Source organism: Podarcis erhardii (assembly GCF_964252035.2).
Source record: "Podarcis erhardii genome assembly, chromosome: 11".
NCBI classification, from domain to species: domain Eukaryota; kingdom Metazoa; phylum Chordata; class Lepidosauria; order Squamata; family Lacertidae; genus Podarcis; species Podarcis erhardii.
This window is the reverse complement of record NC_138501.1, coordinates 23,797,202-23,816,808: the sequence shown is the minus strand read 5'-3', so window position 1 is coordinate 23,816,808 and position 19,607 is coordinate 23,797,202. Positions and strand designations below refer to the sequence as shown.

General features: G+C 39.2%; 1 protein-coding gene across 2 annotated transcripts in view; it reads right to left on the bottom strand.

Annotated features, from left to right (window-relative positions):
* CHD1 (chromodomain helicase DNA binding protein 1) overlaps positions 1-19,607 on the bottom strand; it is a 44,388-nt gene that overhangs the window by 9,293 nt on the left and 15,488 nt on the right. For both annotated transcript variants that reach the window (XM_081880302.1, XM_081880303.1), the window contains exons 7-26: positions 18,054-18,319; positions 17,413-17,638; positions 16,365-16,465; positions 15,918-16,096; positions 15,343-15,470; positions 14,255-14,471; positions 10,176-10,265; positions 9,725-9,915; positions 8,157-8,345; positions 7,833-7,995; positions 7,224-7,376; positions 7,045-7,116; positions 6,525-6,674; positions 4,953-5,101; positions 4,247-4,343; positions 4,067-4,162; positions 3,075-3,251; positions 2,775-2,935; positions 1,965-2,006; positions 955-1,085 (exon numbers count right to left, since the gene is read on the bottom strand). In XM_081880302.1, the coding sequence (XP_081736428.1) occupies positions 955-1,085; positions 1,965-2,006; positions 2,775-2,935; positions 3,075-3,251; positions 4,067-4,162; positions 4,247-4,343; positions 4,953-5,101; positions 6,525-6,674; positions 7,045-7,116; positions 7,224-7,376; positions 7,833-7,995; positions 8,157-8,345; positions 9,725-9,915; positions 10,176-10,265; positions 14,255-14,471; positions 15,343-15,470; positions 15,918-16,096; positions 16,365-16,465; positions 17,413-17,638; positions 18,054-18,319 (2,978 nt within the window). The remainder of the gene's footprint in view (positions 1-954; positions 1,086-1,964; positions 2,007-2,774; positions 2,936-3,074; positions 3,252-4,066; positions 4,163-4,246; positions 4,344-4,952; positions 5,102-6,524; positions 6,675-7,044; positions 7,117-7,223; positions 7,377-7,832; positions 7,996-8,156; positions 8,346-9,724; positions 9,916-10,175; positions 10,266-14,254; positions 14,472-15,342; positions 15,471-15,917; positions 16,097-16,364; positions 16,466-17,412; positions 17,639-18,053; positions 18,320-19,607) is intronic.

Below are 19,607 nucleotides of genomic sequence, written 5' to 3'. Positions count from 1 at the left end.
GCTTCAGCAAAATAGACACCCAGAGAAGTTTAAAAAACAAGTTACTGTCCTGAGGTTTATAATCTACACCAGAGATTTTCAACCTTTTTGAGTCCACGGCTCCCTTGACCAGCTACATTCTTTCTGTGGCACCCCTGTGGGGCTCAGGAGCCCAGTTATGTCGCCCCTTGTCTGCAGAGCTGGCAGCCTCTCACCCTCCCTTGCGGAGCGTTCCCTCAGCCTCCTATCCCCTCTCCTTGGGGGACCGCCGGGCAGCCGCTGCTGCAACTAATAGCTGTGCAAGCCTTTGGAAGGCAGAGATGCAAGAGGGCATCAGAGGAGGGAGGGAGGGAAGGAAGGAGGGACAGAGGCCAGTGTTGCCCATGGCACCCCTGACCATCATTCAAGGTACCCCATGGTGCCACAGCACACTGGTTGAAAACCACTGATCTAAACAGACACAACAGAAAATGAAAAAGGAATGGGGAGAGAGATTGGGGGGTGGGGAAGCAAGACCAGGCTCCAGTTTTTAAAGTGCTTATGAAAACAGGCTGATTTGGAAACAATTCAGGAACAGAAGGAGCTGGTCTCTAGGCAGTTAATGGAGGGCTCTGCATCCCATCTCCTGCTCTCTCCCTGCATGCATATGAAGAAGTGTGCATACACACAAAAGCTTATAGCCAGAACAAACTTAGTTGGTCTCCAAGGTACTACTGGAAATTTTATTTATTTTATTTATTTGTACAGTTATGAGTATAGCTGCTTTGGAGTTAGGAAGAAGCACCAGAACAATCATGGGAACTACTGCCAATCCCATATCTCTGTTCAAAGGCTGTGTTTGTTCACTCAGGAACATGGCCAAGGAAGGCTGGGACTGCTTGTATGGGCAGAAAAAGAAGTGTCACAGGAGCTCACTTCTTTAGTTCTTGGCATGGGTTATAAGCAATCTCTGCCTCCACCCCCTGGAAGCTGTACCTGCTCTTTCTTGTCCAGATGAGATGTCCTTTAAAGCCTTGATACATCCATTATGTACCAGCTCTCCAAGCCGTCTGAGGTCTGTCTCAGATTTATCGACTAATTCAGCATCTCTTGCTATGGCATCTAACCTGCAACAGAGCAGAAGTATCATAGCTCTCGTATCAGTATGTGAGAAATGAAAAACAGAATATGCATTAATGCTAGATATTTATACAACCTTCTTAATGAGGAAATTCAAGACGTCAACCCTCTCCAATAGCCTCTTGTAGTAGCACTCCCTGGTCACAGCAGGCAATGGATGCATATTTTTAAAAAATACCTGTTCTACCCTAGCCTCCCCAGGTGCTCTAACAAGGCACACTTGTTATTTGGTCACTCAGCATACTGCACCGGCAAATTCCTTATCCATTGTTCTGGCAGCGGCAGATCTCTCCTCAGCAATGAGTAGCTTCCTCCCACCCCAAGCTTCTAACACACACAGTGGGAGCCCACTGCTAATTTCAGAGAAAGAGGGTTTGATTATACATAGTCCCTTGCTAAGTGAGTAATGTAAATTAGCTTTAGGACAATTTTTCCTCTCTTTCTAAAACACACACCTGCTCTCTCTGTGTTAGAAAAATATCACGTTAATGAACATCTCAGGTGTGAATTATGCTTCTGACTTTGCTTGCTGCCTCTTACATCTTTGGAGTGCAAGTCTCCTGTTATGTCCAAACATGGCAACTATGGTCACCAAGCTCAGAACAAGCCAGGTCTTCAGTCAACTTCAAACCAAGAAATAGATTTCCTGATTTATCATTGAGGGCGAAGCAGAAAGAAGATGGCATGGTTTGAGGCAAGGCTTGCACTAAGCTATGTTTTGTTTGTTTGAACTGCACCACTCAGTTTACTGACTCCCCCCAAAATAGCAAAACCACCTTATCTGTGCTCCTTGAACATGCAAGGAGCAGTATTAATAATTATACTTTCCCATGAATAAATGGATTTTAATAGGCAGGCAAGCTTACCTTTCAAGAGGTCCCCCAAATTTCTTGTAACTCTTGATAAACCTTTTTTGTAAAAACAAAAAGCAGTATGTTAATTACGTGGTCCTTATATCATATCTTTTTCAAGATAAACCAGTAAAATATGCATGCAAGAAAAATACACTACGTAAAGTTAAGAAGGGAAAATATTTGGTAACGTCAGTGAATAAAGACAATCTATAGAGGATATTCTACTGAAGTTAGTGTGCCCATAAAGAATCTATATGAGAGAATATAATGTGTAAATACAAAGCTAAGTTTCAAAATTCTTTTTTAAAAAATGTACTATCTTCCACAAATAATATAAAAAAGGTCTCGATCCTATATGCATTTACTCAAATGTAGGTTCCAATATTTCCATACACTATCAGATGCCATGCAGAGAGAAAGAGATGCTGGATTACAACCTTCTCTATACTGAATTGCCATTATAGATTATATGAATATTAATTTATTTCAATCCAAAATCCATACTATTTGGCAATCCAAACAAAAGGAAATAACTTTATTTTCTTTCTAAAATGGCTTGTAGAATTTTAAATGGGGTGGGGAAGATGAAGGTACTGCGATATAAACCCAAAATTCTGTAAATGTAACCACTCTATTTGAATTTAAACAAATATGTACCCTCAATTTAATAGCTTAATGTAATGTGTGAAACAGTATTTATCAAAGTAATTGAAAAGGAAGCGTGATTTTTAAGACAGGTAACATACAAGCATTTCAAGCTTCCAATGGATAATTTTCCTATTACTTTCCCCTTGTAGATCTTCCCCCTTCCCCATTTCTTACCGCCGAATCTCTGCATCACTAAATCCTTTAATGTTTTCCCGTGGAATAGTCCGTGGTCTTCCACGTTTTTTGGGTCGTTTTCTTTCCGAGATGGAGTCACTATCTGATCCAGAATACCTTCTGTTTCTACAACGTCTCCCTTCGCTTCCGTTGAAGCTGATCTGTATTTTTTATTTTAAAAAACAGTGCAAAATTTAAGTGTTCCATTTCTGAAACTAAAGCAAATTTCAACATTTCAAGTACAATTTGTTCTAACACAAAACGCAATGGGAAAGAAAGCCTCTCAAAAGTAATCTTTACCTGTTTTGCACAGTTTCTCATTCTGGGTAACATATAAATTTCTTCCAGTTCCTTTTGCCTTTCCTCTTCTTCTAATCTTCTCCTATGGACCTCTGGAATGATTTCTTCCCAGTTCCTTGAATTTTGTTCAGGCTCCAGTTCAATGTCATCTTCATCCATATTGGAGAAATTTGCCACCTGTTAAAATGATAGTTTTGATAAAAGTAATTACCAATGCGCACACGCACACACACACTCCAAATACAACAAACAGGGCTAACCTGAGCATCATGACTTCAATGGGTCAACTCTAAGCATGATTAATCCGGGATCCTATCCTTTGTGCACTCTTCCCCAAAGGTGTTTCTGTTCGTCTGTGTTAGAGGCCCTAGCATAAAGTTACTGAGGGCTTGCTAACTTACAGACCAATCTTATGCATGCTAATGTGGAAATTAAGTTCTAGCAAGTCCAAATACTTACTCTCAAGTATGTTCACAGGATAGCAGCCACAGTGTCAGATGATTATAAATTTATTTATACACACTATACCTCTCCAGAAACTCAAGGAAGTTTCTAACAACAGTAATCAGCTTTCCTCTTTTCTCTCTGGAGTACATACAGGTAGGACCATGCAGAGTTTGTCTGAGGCCCAGGGCAGGAGTCTTGCTAGAATAAAGTTATAAATTTGAACAAAAAATCAGCTGGTCCCTGGTGGGGGGCCCTTGCCAGCTTAGCTTTCTGAGGCAACTGCACCTGGCTACCGCCTCCCCCTGCACGGATCTGCATACAGGGAAGAGGCACAAAAGTTCTTAGTGAGGTTAAAAAAAAAATTAAACAAATCTCAACATTCAAGTGTTTAAAAAGGGACAGAGGTGACTACATTCTTCTAAACAGATTTTGAAAAACTGTTTCCCGAGGAAAAACTTGGAGCTTTTAACAGAAAGCATTTCTAAAATGGAGTTGCTTTTAATAATTTTTGCTTAACATAATTATGGAATGAAAAAGTACAGTACCTTAAACTGGGAAAGCAATTCATCTCCGACACTTAATGGGCCAGTTTCATTTTCCCGTGTTTCAGCCCTCTTCAAGATTTCATCTATGTCCATTTCCTGAAAAAAATAAAATAAAATCTTACTGGTGGAATGTTGATTTGAATAGACCAAAAAAATCAAATGCTAGGATGTTAACCTTACTTGTGGCTCCTGTTCTTCACCTTCAAGTTCCTTAAAAAGTTCCTCAGCACCAAACTTTAAAATAGCTGACAGCTCCTCTTTGTTAAAAGGTGTAGAGCTAAAAATAAAGGGAACATGTTACTCTTTTACTCAGCACAAGGCACAAAAATGTGTGTGTCTAAGATACTAGATGCCCACAGACAATGAGCTGACACATTCAATCAATAACATAAATTCAGAGTTTCTCCTAGAATTGTGTCTTGGTTCCTTAAGCTTCTTAGGTCACCGTAATCCACACCAATAGGGAAAACGTCAGGCAGAGGGATTCTCTTCCTTTGGTTACTGCCCTCCTTTCTTCAACCCTCCCCCCATGTTTATCTTTCCATTAATATATTTTTCAGCAGTTCTGGGTCAATTCAGTTTGGCTCCTTCAGAACCGTTGCTCTAATAAGGGAGGAAGGAATCAGTCTGAAGCCATCTTCTATCATTTGAGAAGGGAAGAAAGGACTGCATGATGGGAAAGCAAGTGATATCTCAGGTGATGCCTATCTGTTAGCTTCAGGAGCCAGGAGATTTAGCCCTGACATCCTGAGAGAAAGAAGATGATTGGCAAGTTTTGTAACCTTGGACAAGTCAACATAACTCCCTTAACATTGTGAAGGATTATCTGTACATTTTTGGGAAGTTGTCTGTTAGATAGGCTTACAGTTCATCCCCAAAGGTATACCTAGAAGGTGCAGAACCTGTGTGCAGCACAGTCTTTCCTGTAGTGTCCATTCTCTGAATGACAAGGTGATCTAAAACCATTTTCTTCTTGGCTCTTTCCAGGATATCTTCCTCTACAGATCCTTTAGTGACTAGCCGATAAATGTTTACCTGTGAGCAACCAAACAAAAAATAAAGATTTACGGGAATCACTAAAGTAATAGGAAATAAAGTGAAGTTTTAGTCACAAATAAAACTCCCGAACGCCTTGGGAGTCGAACGTTTCACCTCCCGAATGATCGAAAACCGGAAGTGAGTGTTCCGGTTTCTGAACGTTTTTTGGAAGCTGAACGTCCGGCACAGCTTCCGCTATTGTTTCCAGCGCGCCTGTGCAATAGGAAACCAATTGGAAGCCACTCCTTGGTTTCCAAGCATTTCGGAAGTTGAATGGACTTCCGGAATGGATTCGGTTCGACTTCCAAGGTACGACTGTATATTAAATTTAAAATGGCATTCATATTTTTAACTCCTCTTAAATGTGTAATGTGCTTGGAGCAATTATGTGACAGTCTTTTAGAGGTATTTGAATGAACAGTATATTCCAACGAGACATGTTTCTACCTTCAGAGGCTGCAATTCTACAAGAAGAAACCATGCAAGCCCCCAATTCTGCAGTGTGAATCCATTTCCGCTCTAACAACACCGGGTAGTGGCCCAGGAGAGGATATTCTCTGTGGCAGCCCCTAAGTTGTAGAATTCCCTCCCCACAGAGGTGTGTCTGGCACCTTCAATGTACAGCTTCTGGTGAACACTGAAGATGCAGCTTATAACCTTGGCTTTTACATTTGCGGTATATATTTTTAGGATCCACCTTATTTTTGTGATTCTAAGTTGTTATAACTAGTGTTCATATTGTGTTTTAGTGTTGCAATCTGCCCTGGCACCTTAGGGTGAAGGGTGGGCAATAAATAAAATTTCATATATGTGTGCTGTTGCTGCTGTGAAACCCAAATCTAGTTTCCTATGGCCTTGCTATCAGCACTTTCCCCTTTTGTGAATCATCACTGTACAGATGCAAGGAGATGTCAGGCTGATCACAGTGGTGGAACATCTCCAGAATGCCATGGCTAGCCTGAAAGCTTTGTGCATAGTTTATGGGGAGCAGAGCTCCTCTGTCTCTGTGGAGATGGGAGCACATTCAGTTCACTGCTGGTGGACTGCAGCCAAGGTATACGAAGTGTACTTGCATTCTTTTAAATATACTCTATCATAAACATTTATATGCTAGTACTGTGTCTGTTGGAGTCAGGCTGCTAGTTTTGGGAACTGGGCACATTAAAGTTGTCTTTCTATTAAAAAGTTGAATTCTTTAGTTAATTGTTACACACACACACCCCAACAAACAAACAAACAACATATTGATGAAGACAAGTAAATGAACACATCCATAAAACATGACCCAGACATTCAAACTACGTCACTTGAGGGGTGGGGGGAATAAACACAGATAAACACACATATATATGTAAACTGGATTTCATATAATTTGTTCCTGTCCCCAACCAAGTACCTAAATCAAACAAGACATATGTACCTGTTTCTTCTGCCCAATCCTATGAGCTCTAGCCTGTGCTTGCAAATCATTCTGAGGGTTCCAGTCAGAATCAAATATAACAACAGTATCTGCAGATGCCAAGTTTATGCCTAGACCTCCAGCTCTGGTAGACAGTAAAAAGCAGAAGTCCTGAAATTAAGAGAGACGGGAAGACTGAAACAAAAACTGTAAAAATATACTTAACAGGAGAGTTAACTGATACATTTTGACATTCAAAGTACTGTATACATTAAAATTGTTTTAAACTACTTAAGAATGCAATCATTCTAAAACTGCCCAAAACTGTACCAAAACATTTGTCTCCAACACAAACAATGTTGTAAAATAAACTGCTAACCTTAAACAAAGTTCTACAGTTCCATTTTGTAACATAAAATCCTGGATTTCACTATGAAGGTTTTTGTTTATAAGATGGCAAATAATCTTTTCTGCTGCTAGAAACAAAACACATTCCTTAAAAGATAAAACAAAACATAAAACAGGCAAGTGAATACATTACCTCAGAACCTTCTGCATTAAAATGGTCCAGTGCTTGTTTCCTCAGTTCTCCTTTTATTGACCCATCTAGCCTCTGGAGAGAAAAAGACCAATTAGAATAACACTGTGCTAGTGTGTAAACAGCATGAGGCCAATAAACAAATGTGTGCACAGTGATATAATTTAATAGTAAGCTCTTACCTGAAAGGGAAACTGACGATATTTCAAATATTCAGCAAGGATGTCCAGCATCCGCACCATTTGAGAAAATATAAGCACTCTGCTGCCACGTTCTCGTAAGCGAATCAGCAGCTTGTCTAAAAGAATGAGCTTCCCACTACTCCGGATTAAATTCTTGAAAGAAAACACAAGACATAAAAAAAAATCAGCGACTGCGTGGAAGATTATGTCTGTACATTAATGTTAATGCATTTTGTGGGAACTACCAGAAACCAAAGGTAGAAACCACAAATCAAAAATTTAAGGAAGTCTGAATATGCCTAACACAATTACATCTATTCCTGTGCATAGAATTCTTAGATTTAAAAAGCTACACTACGCATTCAGAATATTGCTATGAAACAAGGTGAGGCAGTGGGAACATTCTCAGCTGCAACACCACGTTTGTGGAACTTCCTCCCCAGATATGTTTACTTGGTGGTGGTAATCATCATCATCATCATCATCATCATCATTCCTAGGTTATTTAATTAACATTTAAAAACCCAGTAATGTGATCATTGCATTTTAATTTGTTTTATATACAGAACAATATATGCAGAGCAGTTTTACAAAGACATGAAATTTTACCTGTAAGGCCTCCTGTTTAATATAGAATTCATTATCATCTGGTGGTTTAATGAGGTAGCAATGATTGCAACACTTTTTGAGCTCCATCATGACATTCAGAAAGCCTGAGGTACTGCCCTTTGAACCTTTACTTAAGGCTTTGTAATTCCTAGTTAAAATCCACCTGATATTAAAAAAAAAGCGTATTGTCAGTAATGAAACTGTGGAAAACAGAATTTTTTTAAAAATGCTTGCAGGCAGACAGGCAAACTCTTTACTGTATGAAAGAAACCTGCTCACTTTTCACTGTGTAAATTATTTTGACAGCCACAATAAATTACTTACTTATAATATTGCTTTTGCAATGCACTCATCTCCATTCTTAAAATTTGTTCAACCTTGGCAGGAAGAGATTTTTCTACGTCCTTCTTAACTCTCCTTAGTAGAAATGGTTCGAGTTCTTTGTGAAGACTTGCATAGCCAAATTCCCTTCCTTTCCCATGTTCCTCTTCAAAATCTTCCCAAGAAGAAAACCTTCAATATAAAATGTAACATTCTAAATTGTGGCAAATTTTCAATATAACCATTGTGGCAGATTTTCAAAATAAACATACATACTATGCCAGTTGTCTTACTGTACAAGCGTATAATCAGCCAAGTTATTAAGCCAATAGAAAATTTGAATTATGAAAAATAAATGACCCTTGTTGTTAAACGTTTCACTAAGTTCTATGCTACTTAGTTTTAAAGCAGCTTAAGCACTGTACACATTCCTATACACACTTACTTAGGAGTAAGTCCCACTTGAATTCAATGGGACTTACTTCCGAGTGACACGCCCCCCCCCCAAAAAGCTCTGCTAATTTATTCTCCCTTCTTTTCTGACAGTTCATCCTCATTTTAATTTCCTTCCACTTTGTTCATACTTGTCCATAAGAAAAATATGGGCAAGTAGCATATATTTAGGCTGCTGTCACTCTCTCAACATACTGAAGGAAAGTAAAAGGTGAACAAACAAGACTTTATTGGGAGAGATATAAAAGATTCTACTGGCAGAGACCATACGGATAAAAAACAACCCACCCCTGCCTTCAAAGGGTTCTCCAATAACCCCCAGCAAGATTCCTAGTACAGCCATGATGCTCAGGTTTCTATCTTAATAAAAATCTGTATAGTCGTTAGTAGAAGTGAACAAATAATCTGAGTCTTTTCAGCAGCTTTCTGTAGTTACACAAATTTACAAACTGCTAATGTAAGCACCCTTTAAAATTAAACTGGTCTAAGTGATTCTATTTAATTTATTTAAGTAAATTAAACAAACTCTGTTGAGAGTTTTTTTTTATTTGCTATATTCGTTTTCTGTATTATTAAAATAATCATTACTATCATTTTAATTTTAACTTCCTGTTTCTTATTATTTTGCTTTGCTACCCTAAAAACAAATCTATGTTGAAGACGTATGGTTTACATAAACAAATAAAAGTAGCCAGTATATCAGAAGACCATTATTTACCTCTATTGCGAGACTATACTGAAAATATACAAAACAAAGGATTGTTCTCAACTAAATTCTACTCAAGAGTTCAGTCTACTACTGAAATTAGTATACATAAATTAATAGCAGAACTTAGCTGGACACAAGCCAGAGCAGCTAAAATAAATAGGTGACCAGTGATGGCTGTCATCATTATGTTCTGCCTGTAAGCTTCCCAGAGGCATTGGACTTTTTGTTTTGTTTTAACATGGTTCCAGTGTCACTTAAAGCCGACTAACAACATAAACAAATAAACTCTCCAGACATTCTGCACCAAAACAAAGCAAACCAGCAAAGTTGCAGTCCCTACCATTTTTCAAGGAGTGCTAATTAAATAATTCTACTAACTGTACATGGCTAGTATAGTAAGTTTACCTACTTATCTGGCATGATGAAGTGAAGCAAGGACCAGAGCTCTTTCAGGGAGTTTTGCAGAGGTGTTCCAGTGATAAGGAGGCGATGATTGGACTTGAAGTCTATTAACGTCTTGTACAGGAGGGAATCATCATTTTTTAATCGATGGGCTTCATCTACTCCTATAAATGCCCAGTTCAGACCACCAAGGAATGACTGTTCAAATAAAATAAAAAATGAGTGACTTTTTGTTTCAGAGATTAAGCATTTAAAATGGCAATTTAAGTGATGCTGTAGAAAAATGAACAACTAATCTATTAAAAACTTTCTACCTCCTTCCATAAAATTGAAAACGACTGCCTTTTTCAGCAATAAAATTCACAAGTCACTTCTTCTATTGAACCTAAGAACTGTTGACAGGCAAGACTAGTATTCTGCTTTCATTTTGAGAAGTGAGTGGTGGTCAAATTACTTACCTTATCCTTCAGTAAAATTTCGTAAGTTGTCAGAAGGATGTTAAATTTCAATCTTTTGGTCTGCAGATGCATCCATTCATGTGTTCTTATCTGCAGACAAAGTTGATGAGAAATTAGGTTATGAAATATTTCTGTAAATTCTGATATTTGATGCTGTTAGCTTCTAAACATTACCTTACACACAAGCTAAGTGCTCATAAATATGAAAGTAAGAATTAGAATTAGGATTAGAATAGCTACCCATTGAGAAAGGAGCTAGTGCTGCACAACCAATGCAATACATTTCTGCACCAGCGCAGCTTAACCTGTTTCTTTGTAACTGTCTTGCAACTGTTCCTTTGCAGCTTTGTTACAAAACAGAGAAACTGATCCAACTTTGAGTGTAAACCACACATGCAGTACACAACACAAGCAATTACCTTGCTCATTCTGGTCCTTCTAAAGAGCCTTTATGGAAGAAAGATCCATTACACTGCAAGAATGATGTAACCAGAGGCAGAAGCCAGGGAACTAGCTTTTATTTACAAACACATTTCACAAAAGAAAATGCATATTTTGTCTTTTTATTTATTTGTAAATCTCTATTTCCCTTGAGGAACAAGGTTAACAGCCCAGACTGTGGCAAAGTCATTCCCTCTGGGATGAGAGGAAGCAAGATTAAGATTGAGGGAAGGGCTTTCTCTTAAATCCACTGAATGAAAAGTCATTTATTAACTTATCAGCCTAACCTTTTCAACAAGGTTGTTGTGAAGATAAAATTGGAATGGGGACCAGAATCAAGTAGGTTGGTGTTATTAAAATGCTGCATTATATCTATTTATCAACACATATTTTATATCTATGTATCTCTACCTATGTAAAACTTGTATCTAACTATCTGTAGAAGTGTATGTAGGCTCACACAGATAATTATAAACAAAGGTTCATAACGATGTGAGAAGTCCATAAGTAAAAAACAACCACTACCTTTTCAAGATGCCGACCTAGGAACTGTGCCAAATAACCTAATGAGACAAGTTTCTGTTGCTCAACTGCCTGCTAATATAAACCTTCTTAGTACACCTGTTTATATGAATTACACCTGTTTATTTGCCAACTGATACTGAAAGTCCAGGAGACTTAACAGCACTGCTTAGAGCTCAACAAATTCTTTGACTCAAATGAATTCTATGGAATTCTATGGAATTCAAATTGTAACACAATTTGCCCAGGCAAGTGGTGATGAATACAGAGTGGACTTCTGTTGTATCTACAAAGCAAGGAAATATCTTTGTTGTGCTGCTGTGAACTTCAGAACCCACAACTTGGAGCACCTTTTCTCCAGCAATTTGCTGAAGTACTTCAGAGACAGAATGGCTCGTTTCCTCCTCCTGATTTCCAGCATGGTGAAAAAATATGCCCAATGACTCATGGGCTGGAACCATTTCTAAAGCTTGAAACTGAAGAAGATATGACTGATTTTGAACAAGTGCCTGAGAAGGCTTTTCAATCATGTACTGGGCACAAACCAATTTCTAGATTAGTATCATCACTCTATCATGCACTGTTCTCTGACATTTTCCAGGATCAACTGATCTGATGCTCCAGTTACAGATAGGTAGCCGTGTTGGTCTGCCATGGTCAAAACAAAATAAAAAAATTCCTTCCAGTAGCACCTTAAAGACCAACTGAGTTAGTTCTAGGTATGAGCTTTCGTGTGCATGCACACTTCTTCAGATCTGAAGAAGTGTGCATGCACACGAAAACTCATACCTAGAACTAACTCAGTTGGTCTTTAAGGTGCTACTGGAAGGAATTTTTTTATTTTGTTTTGATCTGATGCTGTCATCTCTCAGATTGCAAAGGCTATAAATGACTGCCCACTTACAAAGCAGGACAGGAGGGTAGTGCCACTGATTAGAAAGCACACTGAGATACTTAGCAGGGTCTTGGAAAAACCCTTTATCCTCTGATACCTGAAGTTGCTACACTACTGCAACTGCAATTCCCACCGCACCCTTCTCTTCGGACAGTAACATCTAATCCAGATTATGCTACTGGGCCTTTAGGAGAGTTGGGTCCTATGGCATGATAGGGATCTGTAGGGAGACACATGAAAACAATTCATTGGTTCGAAAATGGGTATCTGGTGAGTTGGGAGATCCTATAAACAGGTCCTTCTGAGTCTAGGTGAGTACTGCCTGAAGGCTCAATCACGATAGTGACAGACAGGAGAAGTTCTGTGGAACAGGATTGTTTCTGGCACGGCTATAGTCACTACTGCTACCTGGCTAAATATATCTTACCCGGGAAGAAAGAGGGATAAAGAGTAACAGTTAATCATGTTCTTGCCTGAATGGTTTGTTCCTCAGAGTGGTCATCTGCCCCACCACACACCTGCCCTGTTTTACTGTACAAATGAGGAACTGAAAGATGGAACTGTTATTCTGCAGTTCTTTTTTGTTTCCTAGCTTTCCTTCCTTCTCTCTCTCCCCCTCCCTTTTGCTCCAAACACTTCTTTCTCTTTAGAGGCAGGAAAGCATTTCACCCCTGCAAATAAATTACTTTGAGAATAACTTGTCAATCTGAATCCTGCATTCTGCCATCAAAGAGAGACTGACTTCAAAGTAGCTCAAACTGATGCCTAGTTCCCAAGAAAGAATTAAAGCTCCTTAGGTACCGGAGTTACCGTATTCTTCCCCCCATAGGACGCACCGGCCCATAGGATGCACCAAGTTTTTTGGGGGGGGAAATAAAGAAAAAAAAAATTATTTCCCCCCCAGGCGCTTGTGGGGCCGGCAGCGGGGAGAAGCGCTCTTCTCCCCGCCGCCCGCCTGCAGATCAGGTCCGGGGATAGCGGGAGGACGCGCTGCGCCTCCCAACTGTCCCCGGAGCTTGCAGGGCAGGCAGCAGGGAGAAGTGCTCTTCTCCCCACCGCCCGCCTGCAGATCAGGTCCGGGGACAGCAGGAGGACGCGCTGCGCCTCCCAGCTGTCCCCAGAGCTTGCGGGGCAGGCAGTGGGGAGAAGCGCTCTTCTCCCCGCCACCCGCCTGCAGATCAGGTCCGGGGACAGCAGGAGGATGCGCTGCGCCTCCCCGCTGTCCCCGGAGCTTGCGGGGCTGGCGGCCGGGAGAAGCACGCGTCTCCCCGCCGTCAGCCTCCAAACCACATCGGGAGACAGCGGGATGGCGGCGTTCCGCCTCCCCGCTGTCCCCCGACCTTGTGGGACTGGCGCTGCGGCTCTCCTGAAGCCTGGAGAGCGAGAGGGGTCGGTGCGCACCGACCCCTCTCGCTCTCCAGGCTTCAGCGAAAGCCTGCATTCGCCCCATAGGACGCACACGCATTTCCCCTTCATTTTTGGAGGGGGAAAAGTACATCCTATAGGGCGAAAAATACGGTAAATGTGCTTAATGCTTGATCAATATAACACTTTACTTCTTGATCTACGATGAAGAAGTATATTTTAACAAGCAGCAGCAAAAAGCAGTCAGTGAATTTTATTAAGAAAATTTTTAAATTAAAAGACTGTGTTAAAATATTGCTTAGTTCAAGGGTAACAAAGATTAAATCAAAATGATTGGAAGTATTATTTTTAGTTGCATTTGTAGTTGATTCAAAAGAACTAATAAGCATAATGTAAATTTCAAATATAACATGCTAAGACCTATAGTTTCATGTTTTACAGTCCATTTCATTACTGAATAAAGCTATTATCCGTAAATACCTCTCTAATGAAAGTAATCAATTATTACATTTTAACTACTTGAGTTCGGTAAATTGAAACTTGAATGAATACTGCTTTTTGGCCTCCCTCTGTCTTAGCAGACAATGGAAGAGTCTGTGCCATTTCCTAGATAGCAGCAATGTATTTGGCAAAAATGAAAGGCTAATATTTTTCTGTTATTCAACAAAGTATCAAAATATTGGAGAATACACACTTTATTTTACTTACAAAAATATTAAATATTACCAAAAACAAGCAACTCTTTAAAATAAATGTGAAATTTGGTTAATTTTAATCTTTCCAATACCATCTCTGTATAAGCACTAATTTTGGATCTACTAAGAATACAGTGACACTGTAGAATGTGATCACTTACCACATTTCTGCTAGTAATATCCCCCAGATAAACTACAGCATTCATCTGGGGAGCCCATATCTGGATTTCTCTTTGCCAAGATGTCAAAGTGGAAAGTGGTACTACCAGCAAGAAAGGTCCATATAACTGGTGTTCATGAAACAAATAATTCAGAAAGGAGATAGTTTGTATTGTTTTGCCCAAGCCCATTTCATCTGCAAGAATGCAACTGTTGCTCCTGTAAAGTGAGGTATATAAAACATGGCAAATTTCAGAATGACAGTTGCAGTATTTCTCCCACAAGAGCAGATTTCACCATTTTGCAGTGGGTACAAGAGGAATCATTTGGGGGGGGGGACAGTGGGAAAAAGACAATAGTTCCCAAGAAAAGACTGGAGGGGGACATTTCAGAGCCTAGCAAAGACCCTGTTACCCCAAGGATTTTGAGAGGGGCTTCTGTTCCCTCCCACAAGGAATTTTGGGGATATAGCCTCTATTTTCCCCAGGATAGCAAAATTTCATCACTGCATAGTGCGAAAGGGTGGCAAAAAAGGCCAGACTCTCAGGAAAGTCTAGTGTATGGAAATATCCCCCTCAGCATATGTCACTGGTGGGGTTAGGTCATGGGCATCTGTACTATTGAACAACGAGTGCAGCAAAGCGATTCAGAAGCTTAGGTAGTCACTGACAGGACAGAAATGCTTTGTTAATGGCACAATCTGACCTAAGATCTGAGAACCTTCCCCAAATTTTTCCCATTCAACTTGTAATTCAGGGTACACACAGAATCAACACGCACCGCTCATTTAAACACACATATCAAACAATAAAAACTGAACCATGTCAGTTTAAGTCCTATCTTCAGATTTTAACTAGCTTACAATTTTTAATGATCATGCTTTTTTTTAAAAAAAAAAGTCTGCATGGAAACAAGAATGGGATATAAATAACTATTTTTGTACAATCCATTAAACGTAACTACCACAAGCTCACAGATATTTATTAAGTGGCAAATGTGTATGACTGTGTTCCTGTTAAGCTTGTAAAATAAAATAAAAAATATGCATGTGTGTTTAACATATAATTGCAACATTTTACTATGTACTTACTTGCACCAAGAGTGAGCTAACCAGTTTAGTCCATTTAACTGATAATCTCTTAGCTCTAAACCTTCATGCCCTCCAATGTAAGATGGTTGTTTCTTTAGGGCCACAAACCTTGGCCTCTGCTTTAAAACCTGACAAAAGACGGGTGGTGAAAATTAATTTTCTATATTTGAATTGGAAGAAAAAAATGATAAACAATCGTTATGCAAGTGAAAAACTGAATCTACTACAGCCAAGGACCAACTTCCACCCTGAGCATCGTGCTTAAAAAAATAGTTTTTAAACAGTTGAAACCATTAAATCTTATATTTCTTCTTGTTGGATTAGATTTCACATACAGCAGATCAAGTGGTAAAGCTATGCCTGGCATCATTCAGTCAAATGCCCCTCCATACAAAATAATTCTCTGACACAGAAAATAAGATGTCAGGAAGAATGTTAGGCTTAATCCCTTATTCCTAACCAATAGTATTCTATGCAGGTTTCTTCTTCTTTTTGAATTGAGCTGCCATTTGCCTGACACCGGATATTACTTCAACTGAAGGAGACATTGTTGAAAGAAACACTAATGTACCCACCTTACAGTCCTTAAAAGGAGTTGTCTTGGATTGATTTCTGCTGAAATACTCGTCAATGCGTGACTGGAATTTTTTTGCAATGAGAGCACCATCTTCCCAGCTGCATTCTGAGTAAGGGAGACCCTGCCATTTACAATAATAGTCTGGATAACCTGCTGCTGACTTCTGATTTGAATGAGCTGTGGGAAATATATGTTTAAAATAAAATTTAACACTGACACATAATTAAGCTCAAATAAGGCACTATGCTGAACAACCCATGAATAGATGAACAACTTATGGATATAGCTGTAGGAACACTAACATGTACATTGAAAGTCTTTAAAATAGTTTATAAAATATGATGAGATACAACTTCTTTCCAACTACACGAACACAGAAAAACTTAAATGCATGAATTATGCTGGTGTATCATCATTATTTCCAGTTTCAAAATCTGTCACTTACCAATTATTCTTTCTACTATTTGATACTGTTTGTGCAAATCATCTGTGAGTTCTTGCTGGCAGTTATAATATTCCACATCCTCTGGAGAAGCATTTTTTAACCTGGAATGAAATTACACAGTGTATTCATTATAGCCCTGTAGAATGTATAGCTTACTATTCTTCTAACTTTCAACAGAAGTACAGGAAGACTGATCAGAAACTTTTCTTGTGGGGGCGGGGGGAAGAGACGAAAGGTAAGTAAATTGGAAATCTATAAAGTTAGAAAGCACAACCTGGAGGCAACATTCTATTATTCTCCTCTTCCTCTTTTTATCTTTGCAACAGTCCCACAACATAAATGAGGTTCAGTTGATATATGTACATAAGAGGTTCTTGCCAACAGATTGGGCAGTGTGTGTGTGTGTGGAGATGCAGAGAGCTCAGTCTGCATTCAATGAACTACATCCAATAAATCCTGTTGGCAACCCTGACAAGTCAGTAACTACTATTAGTGTTTTGAGTCGAAGAAATATATTGGAATCCATATTTTCACTAATACTTTCTTACCCAATGTAGCCCCTCCATCCTACCAAAAGGCTATTGGTTCTTCTGGAACAGTATGGAGTGGTCTCCAAGTGCTGTGGACTACAACACCCATCACCGCTGCTAGCATGGCCCAGGATGATATGAGCTGTAGTCCAAAACAGCTGGAGGGCACCACACGTTATCCCTGTAATATGGCTTAAAGGGCTGCAATTGAGAAGATTGGTGAAAATAGGGTACCTCACCTTGTTGTAGTGGAAGCATTTCTGCTGGCACAAAGCCACAACTGGATACAGCACACAGTAACCATTAAGAATCCTGCATAATGCTGAACCTTAAATCTGCAGATAAACAGTACTACAGTACTTTGATTTTTTTAAAAAAACATTATGAATGAATTACATCTGCCTTATTCAGCATTCTGCCAATTATGTTCATGCATGAATAAAGACACGTGCCAAATGAATACTTCAATAATATACAATATGTGCTTGTATTATACTTTTACAATAAACAATACTTGCCACCGTTTTGTTTCTTGATCCTTTTTCTTATAGTTGTCCAGTTTCTTCATTCCTCTAACATTCTGCTGTTTCAGGGTTTCTTCCGTTTCCCAAGTGTTATGGATGTGAGACCAACCTTTCCATTTAATCAAGTACTGCACGTCACCAGGTTCTGTTGCTTTATCAAATCCTGCATTTGGATCTCCATCAGCTTCAACTGCATAGATAGTGGTTGTAGCACCAGTTGCTGAAAAAGAACATGACAACAGCATCAACTGCAATACTAAATGGCTTTAGATAGAACAGAAAACATTGTTAGATTGGTTTTAGATGACAGAAGCATCAATAATCATTCCATGAAGTTGTCACTGTGCTATTTTAAAGTTCAATACAAACTATATTAATGCCAGAAGTATGTGTTGAAACCAACATATACAGCAAAACTACAGCAAATAAAGAGAAAAATAGGACAGCACTGAAACAACATATATAACCAAAATATTTTGTAATACATACAGAAAAACCTAACAGTTTGATTAACAAGGTTGTTAAAATATCAGTTACTGTATCATTCACAACATGTACTTCTTATATATTTCATCCAATAGAAATAATTTGAAAAATTATTCATCAGCTTGAGAAGTTTTACAAGTCAATATTACCTCCTTTTCGTCCAATGCGGCTATCCATAAATTTTTCAATTGTCTCGAATTCATCTTCTTCAGGTTGTGGGACATCCTCTCCACAGACTTCCAGCAGATCATCTGAATCTGTCTTTGCTTCTTCAGCTTCTTTGTAACTAACATTTACTGTTGCCTGGCGGCGAGATCCTCTTTTATCATAATCGTCGTCGTCGTCATCATCATCTGATGAGTCAAGCTGCCTTTTCTTCTGCCCCCCACTTTTCTTTCCACTTTTTTGCTTTATTCTTAAACATTTGAAGAACAATAAAAGAAAAACAGACTTTCATAACACTCATCAGTAAAAGCCCTAGAATAAATGGCAGGCAAAGATGCTCAGAACCCTGTAGGTTGTGCTGGAGCACCAATTTTTATTAACTGCCTGTAGTAAATCTCTGAATCTGCAGACTACCAGGTTTCTTCTTTTTTTTGACATTTAAAAAACATTTTTATTATACTAAGTGTTTGTCTATTCAAATAAAATATCCAACTGTCCCAACACCATTAAGGAGTTGAGTCTATCCAGTTTCTTATACCATGCCAATGGAATCTGAACACATCAAAAGGCAAGGGCCAAGGTTGTGAAAAGAATAGCCCTTTGGGGCATTAAGACACATTATAACCTTGGTTGTTTTGTTTTTAACCCGCAGACATTGCTGGCATAGCATTTACTGTAGACGGATTCTGAAGTACAGCGATATCGACAACAGGGAACCATCTAAAATGCTCTCCCTCAACAGCCAGCTTCCCACGCAGTTAATCTGCTGGGTTTTATTACTTTTATGCTCCAAGTGGAAGAAACACATGGTTGAAGGCTTTCTCTTTGGGGGTGGGTGGGGTAAGAGCCCCCGCTCCCAACAACCACTTCTCCCATCTTTCCCAGCTTTCTATTATTAGATGGTACTTCTTGAACAGGTCTGGTTTCTTTTAGCAGCTGGGTTCTAGGTCAGGCTTCTAGGCTCCACCCTAAAGAAGCATTGTGGCTTCTCTGGCCACATTGAAGCACATCAGCATGAATTAACATGCCTGAGGTTGCAAGCTTCTCACAGAAGAGCCTTAACTGGACCTGGCCCTGCTGGGAAATAAAAAGTCATCACATTCTCCAAAAGCAAAACAAAGCAGATGGACAAAGGATTCAACGGGCCCAATTGCACACTATCCAAATAAGAACGGCCATTGCGAGCAACATATTAGTTTCTAAAGCCTTTGTCACCACATTCTAACCAGTTGACTTTGCCACAGCCCAATGCTTTCTGTACTCTGGTTGCTGCCACTCCAGTCAATCAAAAGGAATAAAATATAATATTGACAGGACCCAGGAATGCATTTGAACACTGTAAAATAGAGAACTATCTTCTATGTGCCTTCTCCTTCTGTCTCATCTGAAAATGATCCAGACACAGGGCGCTATCTCTATAGAATAGAAAGCAAGTTCTTTAGAAGAAAAACTAAGCTGACGGCTAAACTAGGAAGCATCGCCCATTAGTATGCTTTAAGGACGCACCTTGTTTTTAAAGTTTTAAGTTGTTTTTAATT